Below are 24,493 nucleotides of genomic sequence, written 5' to 3' on the forward strand. Positions count from 1 at the left end.
TGTAATTTCCGCCACCGTATGCGGCGCGAAAAAACAGCGACGTACGCTCGTGCACGGAACGCAGCTGCCGCTGATGTCCGCCAAACAGGATACACAAACAGTATATAAAGGTGTATTAGAAGGTGACAATGTTGTTGCTAACATGTCTGGATCACAACCAGAGGTGGACCCAGACCTGCAGCAACTATTTGACCAGATGGACTCCAGCACCACCTATGTGCCACTGCACATGCGGCCAGTGGGTAATGAGGAGGCTGCTGGTCCTTCTACAGCAGGGCAACCTGCACCTGACCATTCTACAGCAGGGCAACCTACACCTGGCCCTTCTGCAGCAGGCCAACCTGCAGCTGGCTCATATGCACCATCAGCAGAATCTTTGGGAACACAACCGGGGACTTCACAAGATAGTACCATGGCCAGCACTTCAAGTGCAGCGACAGGTGCCAGGGGGCGTGGCCATGGACGTGGCAAGGGGAGAGCAAGGGCAACAGAGGAACCAACTACAAGAAATAAGGCATATGAAGCACAGGAGCTTGCCATCCTGGTTCCCCGAGCACGTGATTGGATTGAGTGTCCATCGGAGAAGCTGACACACACACGCAGATGGAAGATTTGGGAACAGATAATGGCAGAGATTAATGAAGTAGCGCCACAAGTTCGTGAGACGGACCATGTGAAGAAGAGGCAAGTTGTTTTGTGATACATGTGCCCAGTAATAGACAAGTAATGATTGAATTCATGCTTAGATGGATTTTGCAAATGCCCCGTGAGGTTGTTACGATACACAGACATTATTGCCATGTTATTTAGTTGAGAGTTAGAGTATGGTGATTGTGAATGTGTATTGTAACGGTTGATATCATAGTTGCATGTAATGTTATCTTTTGGACATTAAGCACATGTCGTAATATGTAGCACAGAGCAATGGCTGCAACAGCAAACATCTGGAGTGACATGGATTAATATGTCAACTTACATTGCAGGTGGCAGGACTTCAAAACCAACCTGAAGAGGAAGATGACCAAGCGGTGGGAACACAGCCAGAGATCTGGGGCCGGGCCCATGCCATCAGGGCTAGAGCTCACCCCCCTGGAGTTGATGGCCGAGAGCTGTATATCAGTTTAGGAGGTCAGGGGGGTGAGCACGATGGATAGCGAGGCCCCAGCTGAAGTCTTTGCGTCTTTTCTGGAAGGTAAATATTGGTCATGCCATAAGCTTGTGCAAGTAATTATCTTAGAATGTGTCCTAATTGTGTTTATCATTTTCCACAGACACCCCACTGCTTGGTGACGACTCTGCTCAGGAGGTGGAGGAGTCCGTGCCACCTGGCCCCAGTGGTAGGCCTGTGCAGCAGCAGCCGCCATCGGCCCAAGCCGATTTGGCCAGGTTGGCCCAGATGCTTGGGGACATAAACCAGCAGGGAGAGTTGGCATCAGAACGGATGCATAGGACCGAGGAGATCATGGCGAGCTTGGTCAGCACCCAGCAGGCCATCGCTGGGAGCCTGCAGGCCATGGCTGAGGCGCATCAGGCCATGGCTGCAAGTGCTCAGGTGCTGGCCGAGCAAGCCACCCGCCAAAATGATCTCCTCCTCCACCATAATGAGCTTATGGTGGAGCTGGTTAACAGCAACAGGGTCCTAATGTCATCCGTTTCTGGTGCATTACCACCAGCAACACTCCCTGCTGGCAGGAGGGGTAGACCAGCCAACCCCTCACCAGCATCTGCTCCACCTGCCCCAGCATCTGGCCGTGCCCGAAGAGCTGCTGCACAGGCCAAGGAGCCTACCAAGGCCAAACGTGGTCGAAAATGAACTTGTGGCTGCATTAATCTCCACCGTTATCTCATCCCAAATCTTCCATTGTACTGTGTGTGTCAGCTTCTTATGTCCAATCACGTGCTGAGGGTAACCAGATGAGCCCTTGCTTCCAATGTCCTTTTTGGTTCCCCTGTTGCCCTCTTTTGCCTGCCATTACTGTCAGCTGCACTTGATGTGATGTTGCTAAGTCCCCGGTTGTGTTCCCAAAGATTCTGCTGATGGTGCATATGAGCCAGCTGCAGGTTGGCCTGCTGCAGAAGGGCCAGGTGTAGGTTGCCCTGCTGTAGAATGGTCAGGTGCAGGTTGGCCTGCTGTAGAAGGGCCAGCAGCCTCCTCATTTCCCACTGGCTGCATGTGCAGTGGCACATAGGAGGTGCTGGAGTCCATCTGTGTGCAATTATATTTGTTTTGTATTATAATTTATTTTGGTACATTCCTGGCATGGTTTTATTTTTTTGGTATTTTTATTTTTTTGTCATTGTATCACAGTGGCATTGACTGTGAAATGTATATAAATAAATTGCTTTACTTTACAACAATTGTGTGGTTTACTTAGTACATGTCGCATACACATGTGTATTGCTAGTATTAATATTCAGTCATGTCCATTGTTAGCAGGTTTAAAGTGTGTCAGAAGTACAGCATATGTGGGTGATTAGTAAGGTTTCCTTGAAGCAGCAATGGTTTCAATTAAAGCACTGACAAGCGTCCTATTAGTGAGTAATGAGTAAAGGAGTCGATTCTATTGGGTTCAGGTGTTAATGCTTGTAGTCATTAGGCGGTCCGTTCGCCTCCCGCAGGAACGAGTGGTGTCCGCAAAGCAATAGTGGCCTTTTGGACACCGCACATTTCTTCCCTTTTTGTTCGCGTGCATTCGGAGTGCTATCCGAATGTACGCCCCCCAACATAAGTGTACTCCCCCGTGTCCGCCCATGTTTCCGCCCCGTTTTGCCCACTTTGAAACTACGCCCATGTGTCATTCCGCATGACGCCCATAATACGCCCATATTTCCCGACTGATTGCGGTGAACAGTTTTGTACGGGATTTGGCCGAACAGGTACGGAGTCAATGCGTGGCACATGCGCGTGGCGTTCGCCACGCATGCGCAGACGCCGTAAAGACGCGATCCGAAAGTATGCGGTAAAGTACGCGTCAATCAGAATAAGGGCACAAGTCTTTTGTTGGTCAAAGTATAACAAGATTAGCAATTGACAGATGCAATTAAATCACACTCATATTGTTTGATATGAATTCTTTTTTTTTTTTTACGCAATCAGTGTTTATTATGATAAGGTAACAAACATACATTGTAGCATATACATTTTCAATGGGACTACAAAGAGTAAAAAGAGTATCAAATCAAAATAGCATACAGTCCGTATTCTAGTCGTTGGTAAAGGTATGAATGAACATTGTAAACCGAGTAAAATAACACACTTTAGATTAAAAGCAATATGAATTCTGCGTTATTGTGTAACTTGGATAATGAGGAAACAAGTACCCATAATTCTTGCTGGCTATGTTGCTTTACATCAGCAGTGGGGAACCTCCGGCCCGCGGGCCGTATACGCCCCCCCGGAGCCGGTTTCTGTGGCGGCTGTACAGCGAGTTGCATACAGGGAAAATCTCGCGAGAGCTACCGGCGACTTGTAACCTGCAGCAGCCGCCGGAGCATGGGACGGCTGCCGCAGGACGATTTGTAATTTTTTTTATTTTTATTTTAAATGGCCCCCGAGGCATTATGCCTCAATGTAAACGGCCCTCGGACCCCAAAAGGTTCCCAACCCCTGCTTTACATGTAATATGTATCTCCCAGAATGGATAGCACTGTTGGTAAGAGTGAGGAGGGTACACAACATATACCTGCCAGGATTTTTTAAAGGCATAATAGGCATTTAGGCATAAAGCAAAGTCGAGCAGAAGGGGAATTCAATTGGTTTTTGAGTTCCTTAAATAATGGTACTTTATAGAGATATCATAAAGCGCAGCCACTGGCTCAGCTGCTCTCGGCGCTTCTCCTTAGCTGTCGTCCCCCCCCCCCTCCTACCTGGGCAGCGCAGCACAGGAAAGGGAATATTCGCGCTGGGGGAAGGGGGTACTAGTACTACTAAATCTCATCTGCTGGAGGGACCCCACCACTGATCTAACATACACTGCAGGGACTCCCTGTCCCCAGCACGATCATTCTCTTCCTGCACTGCCCATGTAGTGGTCCGTTCATTAGACATGCACAGAGCGGACCACTATTGGCTGGGTCCTAAATACCGTTTCAGACCCGTTCAGACAGCAAAAATAAAAATGGGTCTGAAACGGGTAGGACACTGCTTTTTTACCGTTTCCAAAAAACGATTTTTGGAAACTTTAAAATCACTCTGCACCTTTCAGACCGCACATATCACCGGTTTAAAATGGTTAAAAATAGGCAAAATAATGTTTATTTTAGTGTGGTCTGAAAGGGGCATGACACGAAGCTAAAGTCTACCGCGATGTGGTCTCTGGCGTACATGGGTCGCCTATTCTTCTCTTATCCGATAGAGGATTCTGTGAAACAAAAGAACTGTTTGTATTATATAGGCCTACGCCATTATTTATTTAGTATTACTTATTTTTGCAAATGAAACAGTTGAAGTGTAATGTGTTTTCTTTCTAGAGCCACCCGCCTCCACCATGGTTCGCAACAGAGGAGGAGGAGGAGGGTGCAAGCGGTGTTCCCAAAGTAACTCACCCAGCACCACAGAAGTTGTACACTCCCCTCTCAGAACTCACAGCATATGTATGGTCTCTGACTTTTTCTATCCAAACATGGGCGGTGTGGAAAGTCACATATATCAGCTGTCACAGTGCCTGATCGAGAGAGGACACAAGGTTATAATCGTCACTCACTCATATGGGGACAGAAAAGGAATCCGCTACCTCACCAATGGTCTGAAAGTATATTACTTGCCACTAAAGGTCATGTATAACCAGTCCACGGCCACTACGTTATTGCATAGCCTACCTCTCCTCCGATATATATTTGTAAGGGAGCGTGTTTCTGTCGTCCATTCACACAGCTCTTTTTCTGCCATGGCCCATGATGCTCTCTTCCATGCTAAGACCATGGGACTCCATACGGTTTTCACCGACCATTCACTGTTTGGATTTGCTGATGTCAGCTCTGTGCTCACCAACAAACTTCTCACAGTGTCGCTGTGTGACACCAACCACATCATATGCGTTTCTTACACCAGCAAAGAAAACACTGTGCTCCGTGCCGCGTTGGACCCGGAGATTGTGTCTGTGATACCCAATGCTGTGGACCCCACAGACTTCATGCCGGACCTGCATAAGGAGAAGAGCAGTAAGATTACCATTGTGGTGGTCAGCAGGCTTGTTTACAGAAAAGGTAACACCCTCTCATTGGCATCATTTGCTTTAACCATTTAAGTGCCAAGTGAATTTGTCAAAATAGGTGTGAAAATTGCAAAGCAAACATTTGTATTCATCATAATGACCTGTTATATTACCTTTTTTACATAGGAAATACTGTGTGTGTATATATATATATATATATATATATATATATATATATATATATATATATATATATATATATATTTTTTTTTTTTTTTTTTTTACACAACATTTTTTATTTGAATATATAACAAATGTGAGTGACACTGGCATTTTTAGCGGATATTTTGAACATCTATCAGATGTCGGCACTCAAAGGGTTAAGAATTATGCTGTCCAACCTTTTATAAACTTTATGGTCACACCTGCTGCCATTCATTTTCTTTCACATAGTTGCAAACAAATTCTAACCTCAGATAACTTTGCAGAAGAGGAATGCTGGCCACACATCAGATCAACTCTCATCCAACTAGTTGGTTGGATGGAATAAAAACCTGGTACTGGATAGGAGCAAATGTCATTTGTTTCCCAAATCAGAAAATGGACAACTGTCACTCAGACAATGTATTGTAGTTGGACCTATTTGATTTATATGTTTGTGTCCATTCTCCTGAGTTTGTGGGCAAATTGCTTATTGGCATTTAACCACATACAGTACCAGATTTTTAGTCCAACCAACTAGTTGGATGGTTGTAGGAAAGTTGGTCTGATGTGTGATTGACAGCATCTGGTCATTGGAAATTGTCACTGATTACCGGTCCCATACACGCTTTTTTCTAGGAGTCCATATTGCTTTGGCGTGGATAGTTAGGTTGTCAGTCAAAGGGTCAACCACGTTTTTGTCGACAAACAAGCAAAAGGTTGACATGGGAAAAGGCCAACATAAGTTTTTCATGCTTTTTAGTGTCTGTCAATATAGATCGACACGGACACCATATTGGTATACAGTGTCCTTCAGGCACTATTATATTCACCCTCTATGGCCACTGGTAAAGTATGAACAAATCCTTAAAAAAAAAAAAAAAAAAAAAAAAAACACAATCCTGAAACTCATGTTGACCCTTTTCACTATTGATCTAGATACTATCGACTTAATGACTGCATATCATCTAGCTCCATGGTCAGTATACTCTCGGGGTGGACACACTCTTACAGATAGTATCTGTCATGTATTTTCTATTTAAAATATGTCATTTAATTAATTACATTTTATGCTGTGGTCTTCGCAAGCTACTTTTAACTACTAGTTACTAGCAAGAGGAGGGCAGTAATTCTCGCTTGTCAGCATTTCAGGAGGCAGGTGCGGCTTCTGGAGGGGTAAAATACTTTCCTGGTCCATGTTTCATGTCAAAGAACAAATCTAGTATTCTAAATGCATATTCACAGACTAAGTCCAATTAACAAGACAAAATAATTACAGGTACTGTATGGGTTCTCCTCTCTATTGTTTCTAACAGGGATTGACTTGCTGAGCGGAATCATTCCTGAAATGTGCCAGAAATACCCAGAACTACAGTTTCTTATAGGAGGAGAGGGACCAAAGAGAATAATTTTGGAAGAAGTAAGAGAAAGATACCAGCTCCATGACAGGTAAAAACAGCAATGCTTTTGAGTTTTCTTGAAACGCGTTAATGCATTCCTCCCAACATGACCCTCTCCAGGAGGGACACTATGCTCTGTGCCTGGACTTCCCTCAACTTATGATTACCATCACCTGTGTTGAACAGGTTACTTGATAAGAAAGTTGTATCAACACAGGTGATGGCAATCATAAATTAAGAGGGAAGTACAGGAATAGAGCATTGTGTCCCTCCTGGATAGGGTCATGTTGGGAGGTATGTGCATGATTTACTATCGCACAGGGATCTGACTCATACCCCTTTTAGACATAACAGCTAATTACTGAGTGAAGCAGATCTACCCGGTAATTTGTGCAGTGTGAAAGGGTCATACCAGGTCTTAAATCCCGGGTCCTCCTGACCCTGCTTTTTAACAGGGTCGTCGACTTTGGTAGACCCTTTCACACTATATAATTTACCCATGTTTTCAGCAAATTACCGGGTTGACCGCTTTTAACCCAATAATTTGCTTCTATGTGCGAAAGGGGGTGAGACTGCACATGGCAGTCAAAATGCCAGGTCGCTGTCTGAAAGGGGTATAAAGCTACTTGGTTCTAAAACCTACTGAGGTTTTAGATTTTCCTCCAGTTGGTAGGAACCTAGGCTGTTAGTGCCCTGAACAGGGTGTGAATGAAAACAATCCTTTGTACTAGTGTGGTAAAGAAATGTTTGTTATCTGCAAAAATTTTTTACATTTTGTCACATTTTTGTGAAGTTCGATTGCAGAATCCAGTTCCCTAGTGAAAGTTCCAGGTGACTTAATGGAGAAGGTCCATTTTTAACCCCGCAGGTAATAATGACCTGAAGAACTACTGTACACCTTTTTATGCCAGTGCAGAAATCCAGGCAAATTGAACATAAAATAAAAATTCATCTGGGGGTCGAGCTTTCCTTTGTTGCTCCAACTCTATGGAACTCTCTTCCTCGCACAGTGCGAGAAGCCCCAACTGTAGAATCCTTTACAAATAGACTAAAAACCTACCTATTTATTCAAGCATCTTACTGATATCTACTCTTAAGCTTGTTGTGTATTTTGAGCTGTAAAGACAATGGTAAAGCACTTTCAGTCCTATTGGGAGAAAAGTGCTATATAAATATTATTATTATTATTATTATTATTATTATTATTATTATTATTATTATTATTATAATGTGAAATCAACTCCTACAGAGACAAACTTGCTGTTGCAAGCAATAGGATGCAGATCACTCTACTATAAAAAATCATATAGAGAGGGCACTGTAGCTTTAAATTATTGTCTAGAACAGTGGTTCTCAACCATGGTCCTCATGGACCCCCAACAGTGCACATTTTCCAGGTCTCCACACAGAATCACAGGTGAAATAATTAGCTCCACCTGTGATCTTTTCAAATGTGTCAATGAATGAGTGCACCTGTGCACCTGCAGGGTGACCTGGAAATCGTGCACTGTTGGGGGGTCCTTGAGGACTGAGGTTGATAACCACTGCTCTAGAACAAGACATCCCTTAAGTTTTACTAATTGTATTGTTTCTCTGTATCTTTCTGTACATGTTGGCAATGCTTTTATTTTATCGGGCAGTTGTTTGTATTTTCAGATCTGGGATAAATTACTAAAGATTTTTTTTTATATGGCTTTGTAGCTAAAATGTTACAGTTTATGTAACAATTCAAAAACAAATGCGTACATTCTGTGGTCTTCCAATGTGCTGCAGTATCCTTGTCCCACAGGGAACTTCTGAAAAGCCCTTGAGAGTGTTTTTTTTTTTTTAGCCAATCCTGGTGTTTGAGTGAGTAGAGCACATCTGCGGAAAGAAGGGTCTGCAAAAGTGTGCGTAACTGAGACTCTTGTCAACACACTGTGCATGCATGAATTTAAGGGATACGGTCATTTGGTCTACAGCAACTAGGTCTACAAGCATTAGGTCGACATGGGGTTTTTGACTGTTTTTTGAGGCCACATGTGCCGTAGGGCAGTATTTCATGCCCTACCATCCACTAGGGTGTGGTGGGAGAATAAAATAGTGTGCTGAGCGCAGCGAGGCTCCGTGCTGGAAGCATTGCGAGCGGATGCGGTGCACTTGAAACTGTGTCCATGTTGACATTTGGGTAAAAAAACCCACGTCGACCTTTTGACTGTCGACATTGCCCATGTCAACCTAATGCTTGTGTCGACCTTGCTGCATGTCGACCTAGTGGTGTCGACCTAATGCTTGTTGACCTAGTTGCTGTAGACCAAATAATCCACACCCGAATTCAAATCAAAACTGAATACATTTTTGGCCACTAAGGGAATCCTATAGATATGACTTCTCAAGTCAGATATGTTGAACCCGATGGAGTTACGTGTTTTTTCAGCCTTAATTACTATGTTAGGGCCACCCATGCTCAGAGCTTACATTTTCATTGGAACTGCACATGTGCAGAATACTTGTGAAAACTGAAAGACCGCAGAGGAAATCTTAGATTTCAAAAATATTGAAGCAGTGAGAGCCTTTTATCGCAAATTTAAATAGAACTGTCTGGGCAGGTTTCGGAGTCAGACGCAACACTTTTTTTTCCTACTACACATGCATCCAAAAAACCTGCACGAGTCTAGATTCTGTGCACACACACAGTTGCGATTGTGCATCTGGCATGCGCTTCAATCTCGGAAATGTTTTGGTGTTTGATGATAGGGAGGTGGCTGATGGTTTGTACACACGGGTACAATCAGAATGACATTTTCGGGATCGAATAGCAAGCTGTGTGTACACACCATAAGCCAATGCACATTGATGGTCCATCTTATGCGCATATTATATCGGTGTAATGGTACCAATCATTATTTTAGCATATATGGGTGCTGAAAGTGGGTTTCTTAGTTCTTGCACATTTGGACACATAGATATTAGGGTGGCCAATCCCGGGATCGGGATTGGCGCGATCCCGGGATTTGGCCCCCAAAACGCCGGGATTTAAATCCCGGGATTGGAGATTCCAATCCCGGGATTTTGGGATTAGACTGCGCATGCGCAGTCTAATGCCGTGCAGCTTCTGAGCACTAGCTCAGACGCTGCCCGGCTTCTCCCATACCCGGCACAGTCCAGCACTGCGCAGCGTGACGAGGTCAAATGTCACGCTGCGCAGGACGCACAGCCACCCAGCAACCCCGCTCTCAGACATAGCAGCACGCCCGCCCACCCAGCAACAGGGCCCCTGGACATACCTGCACACCAGCCCACCCCGCTCCCGGCCCCTGCACATTTCTGCACACTCACCTGCCCGCCCACCCAGCCCCCGCAATTGTAAGTACCGTAAATATGAAGGGCGGCCGGGGCAGTTTTTCATTAGGGAAGCCAATCCCGGGAATCCCGGGATTGAGCATTTTTCAAACCCGAATCCCGGAATTGAAAAAATGCTCCGGGATTGGCTTCCCTAATAGATATACACTAGGGAAGGGCATTTGCATAAAGTTGCAGATGTTTGATAAGCAAAAGACACAGCCACTGATAGGGCTGCAATTCAGGTGCTTTGTGAGATGTACAATTCTATCCACAGCAAGGCTACAAAAATAGAATTTTTTCCAGGATATTGCATATATTGGCAAAAACACACATTAATGAATCAATCAAAAATAAAGTAAGTAAAGGTTACGCAATTATTCCATAAAGGTGTGAAACCAAGTTTGGGTATATCCATGCAATAAACGTTTAATGTTTTTATTGTGTGATTTTTTTTTTTTTTTTTTTTTAGAGTGCAGCTATTAGGTGCTCTAGAACACCAACAGGTGCGGAACGTCCTAGTGAAGGGTGATATATTCCTCAACACATCACTTACAGAGGCCTTCTGCATGGCAATTGTGGAAGCTGCTAGCTGTGGACTACAGGTATATTATTGAAATATAACATCTTATTTAAGTACATTTTAAAGGTTCCCTTCATCAGTACTTCAATTTTAGGGGTCTATGTACTAAGCTTTGGAGAGAAAATGGACTGCGATAAAGTACCAGCCAATCAGCTTCTAACTGCCATGTGTTTAAAAAATAACAGGAACTGGTTGGTTGATACTTTGGTACAATATTTGCAGATGCTGCACCGCAGGTGGGGCAGATGCAACATGTGTAGATAGTTAGATTTGGGTGGGCTATGTGTAAACTAAGAACTTAATTGCAGTGTAAGAATAAAGCTGCCAGTATTTACCCTGCACAGAAACAAATCCACTCCCTAAATCTAACTCTGCATATGTTACATCAGCCCCTCCCGCAGTGCAGCGAGGTTTTGTCCATCTGCAAATATTGCAATTTTGCTCTCAGGTCTAAATCAGGCCCTTTTATCTCCATCCACTTCATATCTTTCTAAGGCTTACGGACAGTGCAATATCGTATCGTCTGACTTATTTATTTTATTTGTAATTAACAAATTAATCAACGATCATCGTAAAAATAAAAGCTTGTGTTCCAAATGAATCCTTAGTGATGGTTCACTGCAACCAGCTCTTCTCCATCTATGAGTATTCTCAATGTCCTAGTAACCAGCCTTGTCTGTGTTCTAAGGAATTTACACTGTATGCTGCAGTGGGGCAGTGCATTATTACATGTGTTCTTTGTAATGTGCTGCATAATATAAGCTCTATATAGATAAATTATATCACCCTATAAAGTATTAAAGGTTAATTTACAATATATTGGTAAGGAAACACTTTTTTCAACCTACTTATTAGAATAAAAATAAAAGTTTAATCTTTTAAAGGATTTAGGGAGGAGCATATTAACCATGATAATATACCCCTGCTAATGGCTTTACTGAGGGCTTTCCAATTAGCCCCGATGTTGCAAGCTGCTCTCCCATTTGTGAGCACTTATCAGGGATTACGCTTCTGGTGCCTCAGGCACACAATGCATCATGTATAAAAAGCAGCTATTGGAGCTGCAATATCACATGGGATTGGGAACGTATTCCGGATCTCACGTGTTATTGCACTATCCTGTGGCCATTTTTCTACCATCGGTCGTAAATCATTATATAAGACTGTTTAAATTGGCAAAAGCAGATCCCAACAGGTGTTGTATCCCAACTTTGGCAGAAAAGGCGGTGCAGCTACAGCCCCCCAAAAATATACATTTATAAGCAGAAGTTCTGTTGACTTCACTGGTTTCTGGGGACTACAGTCCTTAGAGACAATATGCAAATAAGCGACTGAGGAACATAGACTTCTGGGCACATGTAAATTGTTTGAGTGACAGCCAACCTCATGCTGAAACAGAGCGTCTGCCTCTTACCCTTTATCTCCAGATTGAAGAATTGGATACTTTCATTAGCTCACAGATGACTAAATAATTAAGAATGTTTAGTTTGGCTGCATATTTTGTCATGTTTATTTCTATACTTCTATAGATATTGCTTGAAAGGTAAGGAAAGATATGTTGACATATATAAATGTGTAATGCTGCATGGCTGCACCTGGTAAAGGTGCACATATGATGTATTGTGATCCGGTGGGGATCACAGAATTGGACATTTCAAACATGTTTCATTTCATCGGCGCTTCAAGCGGGTTAGAGGATAGTGCCTGCTGATGTATGGGCACCTTTAGTCTGTATTCCAGTTTAGGGTGGTGCTAGATTGTTGATACTAAACAGAAAAAGTACATGTAAAAACCCAAATCATTCTTTCTGTGTTTCTGTAGTTCCGTGTGCACTAGTAGAACAAGGTACAGTTATAAGGCTTACAGCTTTGTGTTACTGTAACAGGTGGTGAGTACAAGAGTGGGAGGAATCCCGGAGGTCCTGCCCGAGAATTTCATCATCCTGTGCGAGCCCTCTGTAAAGTCTCTCTGCGCTGGCTTAGAAAAAGCTATAGACCAGTTGGAAGCAGGAACTTTGCCATGCCCTGAAGCAATCCACAACACGGTTAAAACTTTTTATACATGGAGGGAAGTCGCTGGGAGAACTGAAAAAGTGAGTTCAGAAGCCCAACTTCAGTGTTATTTATTTTTTTCTTGGTTGTTTTGTGTGTGTGTGTGTGTGTGTGTGTGTTTTTAACCAACATGTATGATGTATTATAATGGCAATAGATTTTTTCACCTACATAATATTAAAAGTAAGTCTATGAAGCCGTGGAGAAAGAAAATGGGTGGAGATAAAGTACCAGCCACCCAGCTCCTAAATGTCCTTTTATTTAAAAAAAAAACTAACTTTGCGGTTAGGAGCTGATTGGTTAGTACTTTATCTCCATCCAATTTATCTTTCTCCAAGGCTTCATAAATAAGCCTATGGGGGGTATTCAATTCTGCCCAATCTTTCCGACTAGCGGAGATATCGATCATCAGGACTCAAATCTGCATTATCGAAAAATGACCGGGATACTAGACTTTGGAACTGTCGGAATCTTTTTAGACAGTCGCAAATATGGACCCAACTTTGAATGGCTTAAAGTAAATTTGACCTACAAATGGAGCCGCTGTCATCCAGCTGGCTCTCAGCGCACCGGCGATTGTGGCGCATCTGCGATGCTCGATCGCCTCATTCACTGCTATGGACACGCAAGCATGTGATACACATATGATAAGCATGCCAGCTGCCAGGAATGAAGAAATGGTGTGCTGGCGAGCTGAATAACGACGGATTCATCTGTATTCTTGTGGAAAACCGCCGATATGTCTGTCTATCGGAAATATTGTTCAGGACTCAATACCCCCTAAGTCTTTCCCAATGTTGTTATCCATAATAGGGATACAGTGAAATAACATTTTTTTATTTCTTATAGTAGGCATTGCTTTCAAATGTTAATTTGAGTTGCTTAATTAATGCAGTTTTAGTCTTTTCTGGAAAAAGATCTGTTTAGGAATGTCATTTCTGTGCATAAAGGGATCTGGCGTACACTTATTGTTATGTTCCTTTTATATTGCTGTAGAAGTTTATAGCACCTTACAGATATTTGTATTAAAACGGTAACATTGAAACTGAGCCACAATGCTTGTTTGATGTTGTACTGTACAACTGCATGCCACATGGGCTTCATCTGCACAGAACCTATAGAGCAGGGGTGGGGAACCTTTTTTGTTCCAAGGGCCAATTGTATGGTGGAAAAATCCTTCGAGGGCTATATGTAAAAAAAATTCTTACAAATTGTCCTGCTGCAGCTGTCCCATGCTCCGCTGCCGCTGAATAGGACTGACAGTCTCTGGTTGCTGTTGATTAAGAGGAATCTCGCAAGAACTACCGTCCTCTCGCAAGAAGTCCCCTGTACTTGACTCCCGGCAAAGCCGCCGGGTGGGTAGGAGGGCCCTCAGACCGGCTACGGGGGCCGCATACGGCCCCAGGGCCTGAGGTTCCCCACCACTGCCAGGGCCTGAGGTTCCCCACCACTGCTATAGAGTAAGGCAGTGCCATAACTGTATTAGGTAATATGCAACTTTTCCAGCTACTGGTTGTAAATAGGTAAAAAGAGCTTTTGGGGCAAATTTATTCAATTCATTTAGCAGGAAAACATCTGTTTTTGGGGATACCCACAAAATGTATTTAGGACATACGGATAGTTGCTGTGGTTTCCCATTACCAATCACAATAGCATCCCCAATAGGTCTCTGCTAGCCGCTTGTGAGACATACTGTTCCAAGCCCATGTAGCTAACACCAGATTTAGATTGCTTTAGAAGTTGCAACCTACTGTACAGGCTATATTCTGCAACATTTCCTCAAGGGTGGAAGCAATGGAATGATGACCGCACATGCACATTAGAACGGTTGGACCCCAAACAAGACTATTTCTAAGTAAGTTAAGAGAGGCCTATGTTAAGAATCCCAAGCAGTGTATCCTGCAGTTGGTCATTGGAACAAATTTATGTTTTTTTATGCAGTATTTAACAACCTTACAAATCTAACCTAAAGGCCCCCATACACTAACTTGATTTGGGCCGATATCACCCGTTCCTGATAGAATGGGCAGTGAAATCGACCCAAATTGGATCAGTGTGATGTCCCATGCGCATCCGAGTCAGAAGTTGGACCGACATGCAGGTCAGACCTCACTCCTGGCAGAGGGCCGGGCGGGGAACATGGGTTGCATGCAATCCATGAGGGTAAAATGTGCCTTTTTGCAGATGACACAAAGGTATGCAACAGGGTAGACACGCCAGGAGGGGTAAAATAAATTATTGATGATCTAGGTAGATTAGAGGAATGGTCAAGAGCATGGCAACTACAGTTTAATGCCAAAAAATGCAAAATCCTGAACTTGGGTCTCCAAAAATCCAAAGACTAAATATAGTATAAATGGCACTATAATGGAAACTACTGAGGAAGAGAGGGATCTAAGTGTCACTATTTCAGGGGACTTAACGGCAGGTAGGCAATGTAACATTGCAATGAAGAAGGCAAGTCAGATGCTTGGTTGCATAGGGAGAGGTATCAGCAGTAGAAAGAAAGAAGTAATAATGCCACTGTATAGGTCATTGGTACGACCTCACCTAGAGTACTGTGTTCAGTTCTGGAGGCCATATCTCCAGAAGGATATAAATACATTAGAGACTGTACAAAAAAGGGCAACTAAAATGGTGCATGGCCTACATCACAAAACATACCAGGAAAGACTAAAAGATCTTAATATGTATACTTTAGAGCAGAGAAGGAAAAGGGGGAACATGATAGAAACTTTCAAATATATATATATATATAGAGGGTTTTAACAAGGTACAGGCGGGAGACATTCTTCACAGGAAGAGAAGCAGCAGAACACGAGGACATGCACTGAAACTAGAGGGAGGAAGATTCAGGGGAAATTTGAGGAAGAATTACTTCACAGAAAGAGTAGTAGATAAGTGGAATAGCCTCCCATCAGAGTTGGTAGAGGCAAATACAGTTGTACATGCTTGGGATAGGCATATTGATATCCTTACAAAGAAATAAGGATCAAATATGGTTTGAGGTAACATGTTTAAAAAAGGGGCAGACTAGATGGTCCAAATGGTTCTTAGCTGCCATCAAATTCTATGTTTCTATCACACGTAAAGGACCGCATGTGTTTGATCACATGCGACTGCCGGCCGGGAAGGTCCTGGGTGGCTTGCAGGTGATCGGCTGGGCATACACTGCTGCAAGAAATTGCAATAGTGTATGCCCAGCTTAAGGGGGGTATTCAATGCCGTGACCCAGTCCCGTTCTCGGTCAGCTCGACCGAGAACACGCAGTCGGGATTCAATGTCCCGCCTGCCGGGGAGCGAAAAGGGGGCGTGGCCGCGAGTTGCGGCCGGGAAGAGGCGAGCTGCAGCCGGCAGCTCGTCACTTCCTGGCTGTTCTCGGCAGAACGAGCCCGACAGCTAGTGCTGTCGGGCTCGTTCTGCCGAGATACCCTGCTCAATGCTGTCGGGGAAGACAGCATTGAATAGGGCCCGGCGGGCATCTCCCCGATGGAAGGTGCTCGCCGGAGATTGAATATCCCCCTTAGTCTATTGTCTGGAGTGCTCAGAGCTTTCTTTGATAAGGGCCTTTTTTTAAAATGTATGCATCATATGTAAAAAAAAAAAAAATATATAAATAAATACTAAAGCCTAGTAATAAAGGACTCATCCTGTCTTTTCTCTGCATTCTGTCACTGACTGCAGTAACTGCAGATATTATCTAACCAGCTTATTTTAATCCGATTTTACTAGTTTTTTTGGTGAAATGTAAAAGGTTTACCTTTTCACGTTATTGTACGTATGCTTTTTTGTATTCTGAATCAGGTCAGTGCCTTATACATAAAGGATAGTAATATAATAAGTGTGTTAGAGTACTGAGGATAATTGGGAAAAAAAATTAACACAGCAAGTCATCAATTTAGTAGCCGATACTGTTTTATAGTCCAGAAAACAATGGTCATACTACTTTTGTATAGATCAGTCTCTAATACATAAACAGTGGATACCTGCCCTGTTTCAGCTATAATGTGCCGCACATAAATACTGTGTACACCCCGATCTTGTATTACTCTTCACTTGCCTGTTTCTGTGTTTTCCACCTAGGTATATGATCGCGTTGCTAATGAGACCGTCTTACCTATGAACGAAAGACTTGAGCGACTGGTAAATCACTGTGGTTTAGTCACTGGCTGCATCTTTGCCCTGTTTGTAGTCATTAGTTTTTTATTTCTGGTCTTCTTGCGATGGACAACCCCAGACTACCTGATTGACATCGCTGTTAGCGCCTCAGGTCCAGAAGGAGCTTGGTCAAGACACCGCTGTCCTAAAAAATCACAAAAAAAATGACCAAACTGCAAAGAGGCAATTCTGTTCATAGATCTACTTTTGCGTACCATCACATCTTTAGACTGTACACTTTGACCTTCAAAGTATTTTTTCAGCAGATACTACAGTTTACAGAAAAGGAATCCTTTTACGTCACACTTTCCCAGGTTCTCATACAGTAGTCCCATGTTTCCTCCTGCCTCTGAATGTCTTAACGTGTCATCAGCCTTCCATTGCACTATTCTTGCTGCCTATAATTGCACTGTGTTGCTAGTGCCATTTTAAATGCTGGTACAGATGGAGCCGGCCTCATTTAGCGGGAGTCTGGTGGTCGGATTGCCAACCTCCGGAAGGGGACGCACGCGCGTGCCCTTCTGACGGAGCTCCCCCGCCGCCTCCCCTCAAACACCCCCCCCCCCCTAACACTGGCGTGTTAGACGCTTGTGCGTCCCAGTTAGGTGGAGCGCATCTCCGGCGTCAATCACCAGCGGAGATGTTTTGGCGATCCCCGGTGCTGGCTGAGAGGCGCTCCATCTGCATATTAAGTTTGGAAGGTTCTAACTCCCTGAATGACCTACCTTTTTTTTTTACCCTGTCATTGATCATTAGGCTGCCAGAATCCCCTACCTCTTTGGTGAATAATCAGATTAGTCAGTATTTGTACAGGTTAGGGGACAGTGCAATTAGAGCACATATATACGTACAGTAGTCTCCCATCTGTGCACTATGCGCATGAAAGATAGCCATGCTTTTCTGAGAACAATTTGTACATAAACATGTACAGTATACAGAGGGATATTCGCTAACCAACATTAATGTGCATATAAAATAATTTTTTTTTTTTTTTTTTAAATAATTTCCAAGCCTAAATGTTTTTATTTACATATCACAGTGAGCAGCGATATCATTGTAGTGAAGGCAAATGATGAAGATCTGGTATTTGACTGTTTGCTGTTGGTTAAAGCACGTATTCACGTATTTTTTTTTTTTCTTCAAAGCTGCCTGATGCAAATGTACAATCATCCATCGCAACCAAACAAAATATAACCATTTGGTTATATGTTGTGAAGTGTAGATGACAGTCATCTCTCGGAAGTCTGAGAAATGCCTATTGTACTGATGTCTCGTAAAAGCATATTCTAGCCTAATCTATTCTGATACTGTGGTGGAGATGGTACCAAGCCTCCTAAAGAATGGCCACGTGGAGCAGTTGCCCATAGAAACCAATCAGTGTCTATATAACATTTTATATTAGTTACATTTCACAAATTGATGGGTAGGAACTGGTTGCTACGGGGATCTTGTCCACTTCTCCACTGTTTGGGATACTTGTTACACCTCTGGTAATGTTTTACTCTATCACCGTTTCACTAGGGGGGGGAGATCGATTCCCCCCCCCCCCCCTTCCCCCCATGTCCAACTGCACTGATTATTTCTTATTACAGTACAGAGTCTTCACTATGTTCTCTGCGTATCTGTATAAGGTATAAGAAAAAAATTAACCATAATACATCGCTTCAGAGATCTTCACTATCAGGAGGCATAGTGCAAGATCTGATCTGAATTGCCCACTTAGTAATCGACACTATTATCTAGCACTGAGTAGCACTATGAGAGATGACTGGATGTAACCTGTTAACATGTATTTGGCCCTATGGGAAATAGTAAAATTCTTAATAAGGGCTTTGGACTAGGTATAATTTATAGGAAAAATTACAGAAGGCCATGTATGCCATGTGTTGTAATATAACCCTTAAACTGATATTTTTTGAACCATATTAAAGTTGAAGGGACTGATCGCAAAATGTTTAAGCTTTAGTAGTTTAAATAAAAGGTACTTGTTTCCTAGAACGGCGCCTACTAAGCTATTTGCTTAGTAGGCTATTCTGCATAGGGAAATCGCATCGCATGGGCCATGTGAGGTGCGACGTGATTTTTTCATGTAATATTAGGTATACAATAATATAATTGTATGTCATAAAAAGAGGTTTTACGCACCCCCCCCCCCCCCACTATCCACACCACCCCGAAGCGTGGCAAGCGCAGCAGAACGCGTCCTCCGTATTTTTCATACCCCCACTATCCACGTCGGCGTGGAGTTGATTTTATATAGTGTGGCGAGCCACCGAGCCCGAAGCGTGGCAAGCGGACGTGGAATACATGCAAAGTAATCTGCGTCCCCCTCGCGGGGCTTGCTGCGCTCGCCACGCTTTGGGCTCGGTGGCTCGCTGCGCTCGCCACACTATATAAAATCAACTCCATGCCAATGTGGATAGTGAGGGTATGAAAACATCGGAGGACGCGTTCCACCGCCCCTCGCAGGGCTCACTGCGCTCGCCATGCTTCGGGGTGGCGTGGATAGTGGGGGGCTGCGTAAAAAACATCATTGTATGTCATACAATGATATCATTGTTGCGTGAGGTGTGATCCCCTGGGCCACACAGAGCAGTGAATAAATTACATTAACGCATCGCACAGAACTAAAATGGCCCATGCGATTTCCCTACGTTTGCATATATAGAAAATCTGGGCGCCGTTCTAGGAAACAAGTACCAAATAAAATTTCAGATCTATTTATTTATTAAATGTTACGGTTCTTGTGTAGTTTCACGGCACCAGCTTGGCGCCGTGCTACTTCCGGGTTGGGTACGCTCGCCAAACTATCTAAAATAAAGTAACTGTAAGCTTGCGAGCAGGGCCCTCCTACATTTTGACTGTCTGTAAATACCCTGTTTTGTTGTATCACTGTCTGCTATTGTAAAGCGCAATGGAATATGCTGCGCTATATAAGAAACTGTTAATAAATAACTTAACTCCATGCCAACATGGATACTTCATACCCCCACTATCCACGTTGGCATGGAGTTGATTTTAGATAGCGTGGCGAGCGTAGCGAGGCACCGAGCCCGCAGCGTGGGCGAGCGAAGCGAGCCCCGCAAGGAGACTCAGACGCATGCTGGCGCCATGAAACTACACAAGTACCAATGTTACTTCTATTGTGCCAGCGTTTCACACACTGCAAAGTCAATGGCCAGCTAATTAGCAACATTGTGCCGAATGGCCTGTCATGGTTATCCTATTATAGATGCAGGATAGCTACAACAAACGCTTCTTATTTTATTTATTACGGTTTTCTTATGTTTACATGTGGCGAGCGCAGCAGAACGCGTCCTCCGTATTTTTCATACCCCCACTATCCACGTCGGCGTGGAGTTGATTTTATATAGTGTGGCGAGCCACCGAGCCCGAAGCGTGGCAAGCAGTGCTAGGAATTACTTAGCCAGAAGATTGAACAAGAGCTGATAAAAACAAAATGCTTTATACAAATGTTCCAAAAACAAAGCAGATGATTGTAATCTCTTTAAAAAAAAAAAAAAATGTTGTCTGCGTATATAATTCATTATAAAATGTAATGGAAGTACTTGGTGATCCTGTTTTAAGAAAATGGTAGTATTACTTAATGCATTATTATTGATACTTAATCTGTTTTTTGAATATATGAATATCCCCAACTCTGTTGCCAATGTAGTATACTGTAAGCCAGCAGGGTCTTGTAAAGGAAAATGACACCATCACGAAGGGTGAAATGTAATGGGGTGAGAGAATCTGAAAGTGAGAGATTTGGCAAGAAATCAAACTGGTTTTGCAGTGTAAATGATTGCCGCTTTAAAAAACCTAGAGATTTCTTACCTAATCTCTCACTTTCTGATTCTCTCACCGAAGTGTTTTTTTTTTCTTTGTTTCTCATAGGATAAATGTTAATAGATCACATTACATGACTGGCGATTAACTAGATTTATGCAACATACTGTTTATTATGCCGCGCATCGCTATTGACCCCACACATGGAGCGATGTAGGGCCATTTTCAAAGCGATATAGTTAGATTGCTTAGAAAATGCCCTGAAATCACCCTGCATGTAGACCCTATTTTGTCAGCAGACATTTGCTAAATACACTAGTCTTGCACATACAGAAGGGGTGTGCTGAGCACTTACCTGTCCTGTTCAGGTTATATCCAGCTGGCCATTACACAGCCAGCCTGCCTGAGCATGGCAGGACTTAAAGGACAGGTTATGCTACAGTGGTGCCAGAAAGGCTGTCAGCTTTTCAGAATTTTTGGAATGTCTACATAAATGTGACCTTAAATATCAGGAGTCTGTGGAGATGTGAAGCATTGCTATCTGTACCTGTTACTATCATCGCCTGGCTAGGCAGGAGAATTCCTGACCAGTGTCTTGGCAGTTCCATCTATTAGCATCACACATGCATGGATGGTAGGTGTTATTTGTATCCCCAGTTCGCCACCTCCCTGCAGTTTGAATGGATCTTTCTTATGTTTTTGTCTAGTTGTTGTACTCTCCTGTCGTTACCTGCCTATGAATGTACCAGACCTTGGGCTGTGCTCAGACTACGCTGCTGCTATAAACCCTTTGTACCAAAGCTTGCCTGGAAGTATACTACCCCCTGGACTGTATCACGCTTTGCTGAGCATATATTTGGTGTTTCCAGATGTTTGGTGTTTCCTATACATTATGTTGAGAAATGTGCTTATCTGTGCTAGTGCTATTTCTTCTATCCCTGCTACTCAATACAGTTTCTCCCACTGATCAGCTGAATTGCTGTGAGGTTGATCCTAGTTTCTTACCCTCTGGAACAGCAGTAATTTCAGTGAAGCTCTGCTCATCGGCTTGAGGGTTTTTCCATGTTTTTGCTTTTTGGAAGCAGTGATGGCGCTGTATGGTGACGCAGGAGGAGGAGCCTGCAGTGGTGATCACTTTTAATCCCCCCCGAATGTTGACCGTCAAAGTGCAACGCGTCCCCTGGCATGGCTTGCGATGCTGGTAGGGCATGAAATACCGCCTGTCGGCTCAAAAAAAAAAAAAAAACATGTTGACCTTTTCACTGTTGACCTAGCCCTTGTCAACCTAATGCTTGTGTCAGCCTTCCAGGCATGTCAACCTTATACGCGCTGACCATCCACCATCTTTAAATGGCAGGTGGAAGTCTGGTATTAGCAGGAAGACTTATCACAAGTTTCCCAATCACCGCCTCCCCTCTCCACCTTGAGTTTTCATCTGAGCCCCTAGGTGTGTCGCTAGTGTGATTTTACGATTGTACAGTTTTGAATCAAAAAGTTAGGTTAACATTAAAGAAGCGGAGTTAAATGCAATGATTGGCACAGGTGATCCCTTTCCCCCCTGGTTCCAATCTGTAACATTTTTCAATATAAAATGTAATCTTCAGGTAAGAAGAAAACCCACAGTATACTACTAGTAAATGGACCCGTTCTACAACAGGCCTCAGTCTGCTTCTGCTGCTCCCCATCCCACCCATCCTAGTCCCCTTAATGCTATTCTTGCACCATGTTGCTGCTGCAGTGGTCCTCCTCTCATGGTGGTCTGTCCCATAGCTTCAGGGGAGGGATAGAGGGCTCCCACATTGAATGTAATATCATGCAAATGGGTCAATATTAAGTGCAATGTTCTTGCCATCTGCGTTTAAGGGCTACATGCAAAAATCAGTGAGTCTGTGTCTTACCGTTGACTGTTCCAGTACTCTACTGTTGGCATACATGGTTGGGGTATGGATCCATTAGGTCTACAACAAGTTGGTCGACATGGGTCTAGGTCAACAGGGACATTAGGTCGACAAGCATTAAGTCGACAGTCAAAATTTTGACATGGGGTTTTCACTGGTTTTTTTTTACCTGAATGTCGACACAGTCAAAATGGACACAGGTTAAAGTGCACCGCGTCCCCTCGCAATGCTTCGGGGTCGCTGCGCTCGGCACACTATTTTATTCTCCCACCACGCCCTAGTGGGTGGTAGGGCATGAAATACCACCTGTCGGCACATATCGGCTCTAATAACAGTGAAAACCCCATGTCGACATTTTGACTGTCGACCTAATGACCCATGTCGACCTTTCTGCTTGTCAACCTTCTTGTTGTAGACCAAATGACTGTATCCCCATGGTTGGAACCATTCCACTTGCTGTACTTTTTTATACAAGGTGGTTTTGCATCAAGGCACTGTAACACCTTGTATGTAAATTCCTCCCACCACTAGAGAAAATTGTATAGGAAGCACAAAGCTCGAGTTGTTCTGACCATTGCTGTTGTCTAGCTGATGACAAAGCTTATTCAAGCACTCCCATGTGACAGCATTCAAGGAGGAATTTAGTTCTGTTTATTTTACGCCATGTGCTTTTACGCAATTATACATCGCATCCATCTACATTGCAAGAGGTGCGCCGGAAGCTTGCAATGTTGGCAGCACATTGTCCATAATTGAATATCTCCCCTAAAGTGTCCCAGAAACCTGGTAATTGGATGTAAATGAAAGATGAAAAAAGTATTTCATGTTAGACCTTTTAACAATAACCTTAACGTATGTCATCAAAACTTTTATATATACTTTTGATTTTGTACAGTAGTCGATCGAAGTTTTACTTTCATTCACCATTTATGTACTTTTGTATGCACTGGAAAGTTAATATTAAAAGCATAACTGCTTCTCCTACCCTTCTGGAACGCACTCTATGCAATTTATAGAACAAATAGCAAGGTACACAAGCCATGACACAGTTTATCTCTATAGAAAGTATATAATATAAATAGAAGAAAAGTAAACTGGTGTTTTAGAACTTGTTTTTTTATTTAATTTCTTTTTATTTAGTCATATTGTCAAATGACAGAAGGAAAAGTTTGGTTATATAATGCAGTGAGCGCGTTTACAGGACTAAATGCACATGTGGATGATGTAAACATACACTCCATTTACAATTAGTTATTCTGTTTAGTTTTTTTACTCTCCTTTGTTTATACAACAACATTTTTGTAATGTGATAACTAATAATAAAAATATGTATAAAACATACTTGGTATTGATGTAATCATTGTATATGTTATAAATAGTTGTTGTAAAGTGTTGTAGTTACAAATCATTCTGTATGTAAAGCATATTCATTGATACAAAATCTAAAAACATAAAACCTGATTAGAGGTATTAATGCAATTTGAATCTATTTTCTGATCTTTGGAACAGACATGCAAAAAAATAAAAATAAATAACACCGCCTTCTGCCTAACACTTAATATACAGGAAACCAGAAGGTGTGGCGTGTTGCTTCTCCACTGTGAATCATACATTTCCAGACCTTTATGCTCCAACGAGTCCAAAGACAGCCAAAAGACCCTTGCGCAGGGTCTGACTCAGATTTGTTTGTGATTGCAGTCTCTGAGAAGCAGCTATGCAATTCCATAGAAATACAGCAGGAGGCAGCTGTAGGAGATCATTTCCTTCTGTATCTGTGAGATCCAAGTGCTGTGTCTGAGGGAGCTGCTTCGGATCACCATCACTCATTACTCTTGATTGAAGCAGACCACAGTCAGTCTGAGTGGATCAGCCATTAAGGGGGGTATTCAATGTCAGGGGAACGGCTGTCGAGCAAGCTCGACAGCCGTGCCCCTGTCCC

The 24,493-nt window shown here is 43.1% G+C and overlaps 1 protein-coding gene across 1 annotated transcript in view; it reads left to right on the forward strand.

Moving 5' to 3' along the window:
* PIGA (phosphatidylinositol glycan anchor biosynthesis class A) overlaps positions 1 to 17,857 on the forward strand; it is a 33,596-nt gene extending 15,739 nt beyond the window's left edge. Inside the window, exons 2-6 of the mRNA XM_083172440.1 lie at positions 4,471 to 5,205; positions 6,671 to 6,803; positions 10,548 to 10,680; positions 12,544 to 12,750; positions 16,793 to 17,857. Coding sequence (XP_083028566.1) covers positions 4,488 to 5,205; positions 6,671 to 6,803; positions 10,548 to 10,680; positions 12,544 to 12,750; positions 16,793 to 17,035 — 1,434 coding nt within the window. The 5' untranslated portion in view covers positions 4,471 to 4,487 and the 3' untranslated portion in view covers positions 17,036 to 17,857. The remainder of the gene's footprint in view (positions 1 to 4,470; positions 5,206 to 6,670; positions 6,804 to 10,547; positions 10,681 to 12,543; positions 12,751 to 16,792) is intronic.
* The last annotated feature ends 6,636 nt before the right edge of the window (positions 17,858 to 24,493 follow it).

Source organism: Crinia signifera, chromosome 2 (genome assembly GCF_055691185.1).
Source record: "Crinia signifera chromosome 2, ASM5569118v1, whole genome shotgun sequence".
NCBI classification, from domain to species: domain Eukaryota; kingdom Metazoa; phylum Chordata; class Amphibia; order Anura; family Myobatrachidae; genus Crinia; species Crinia signifera.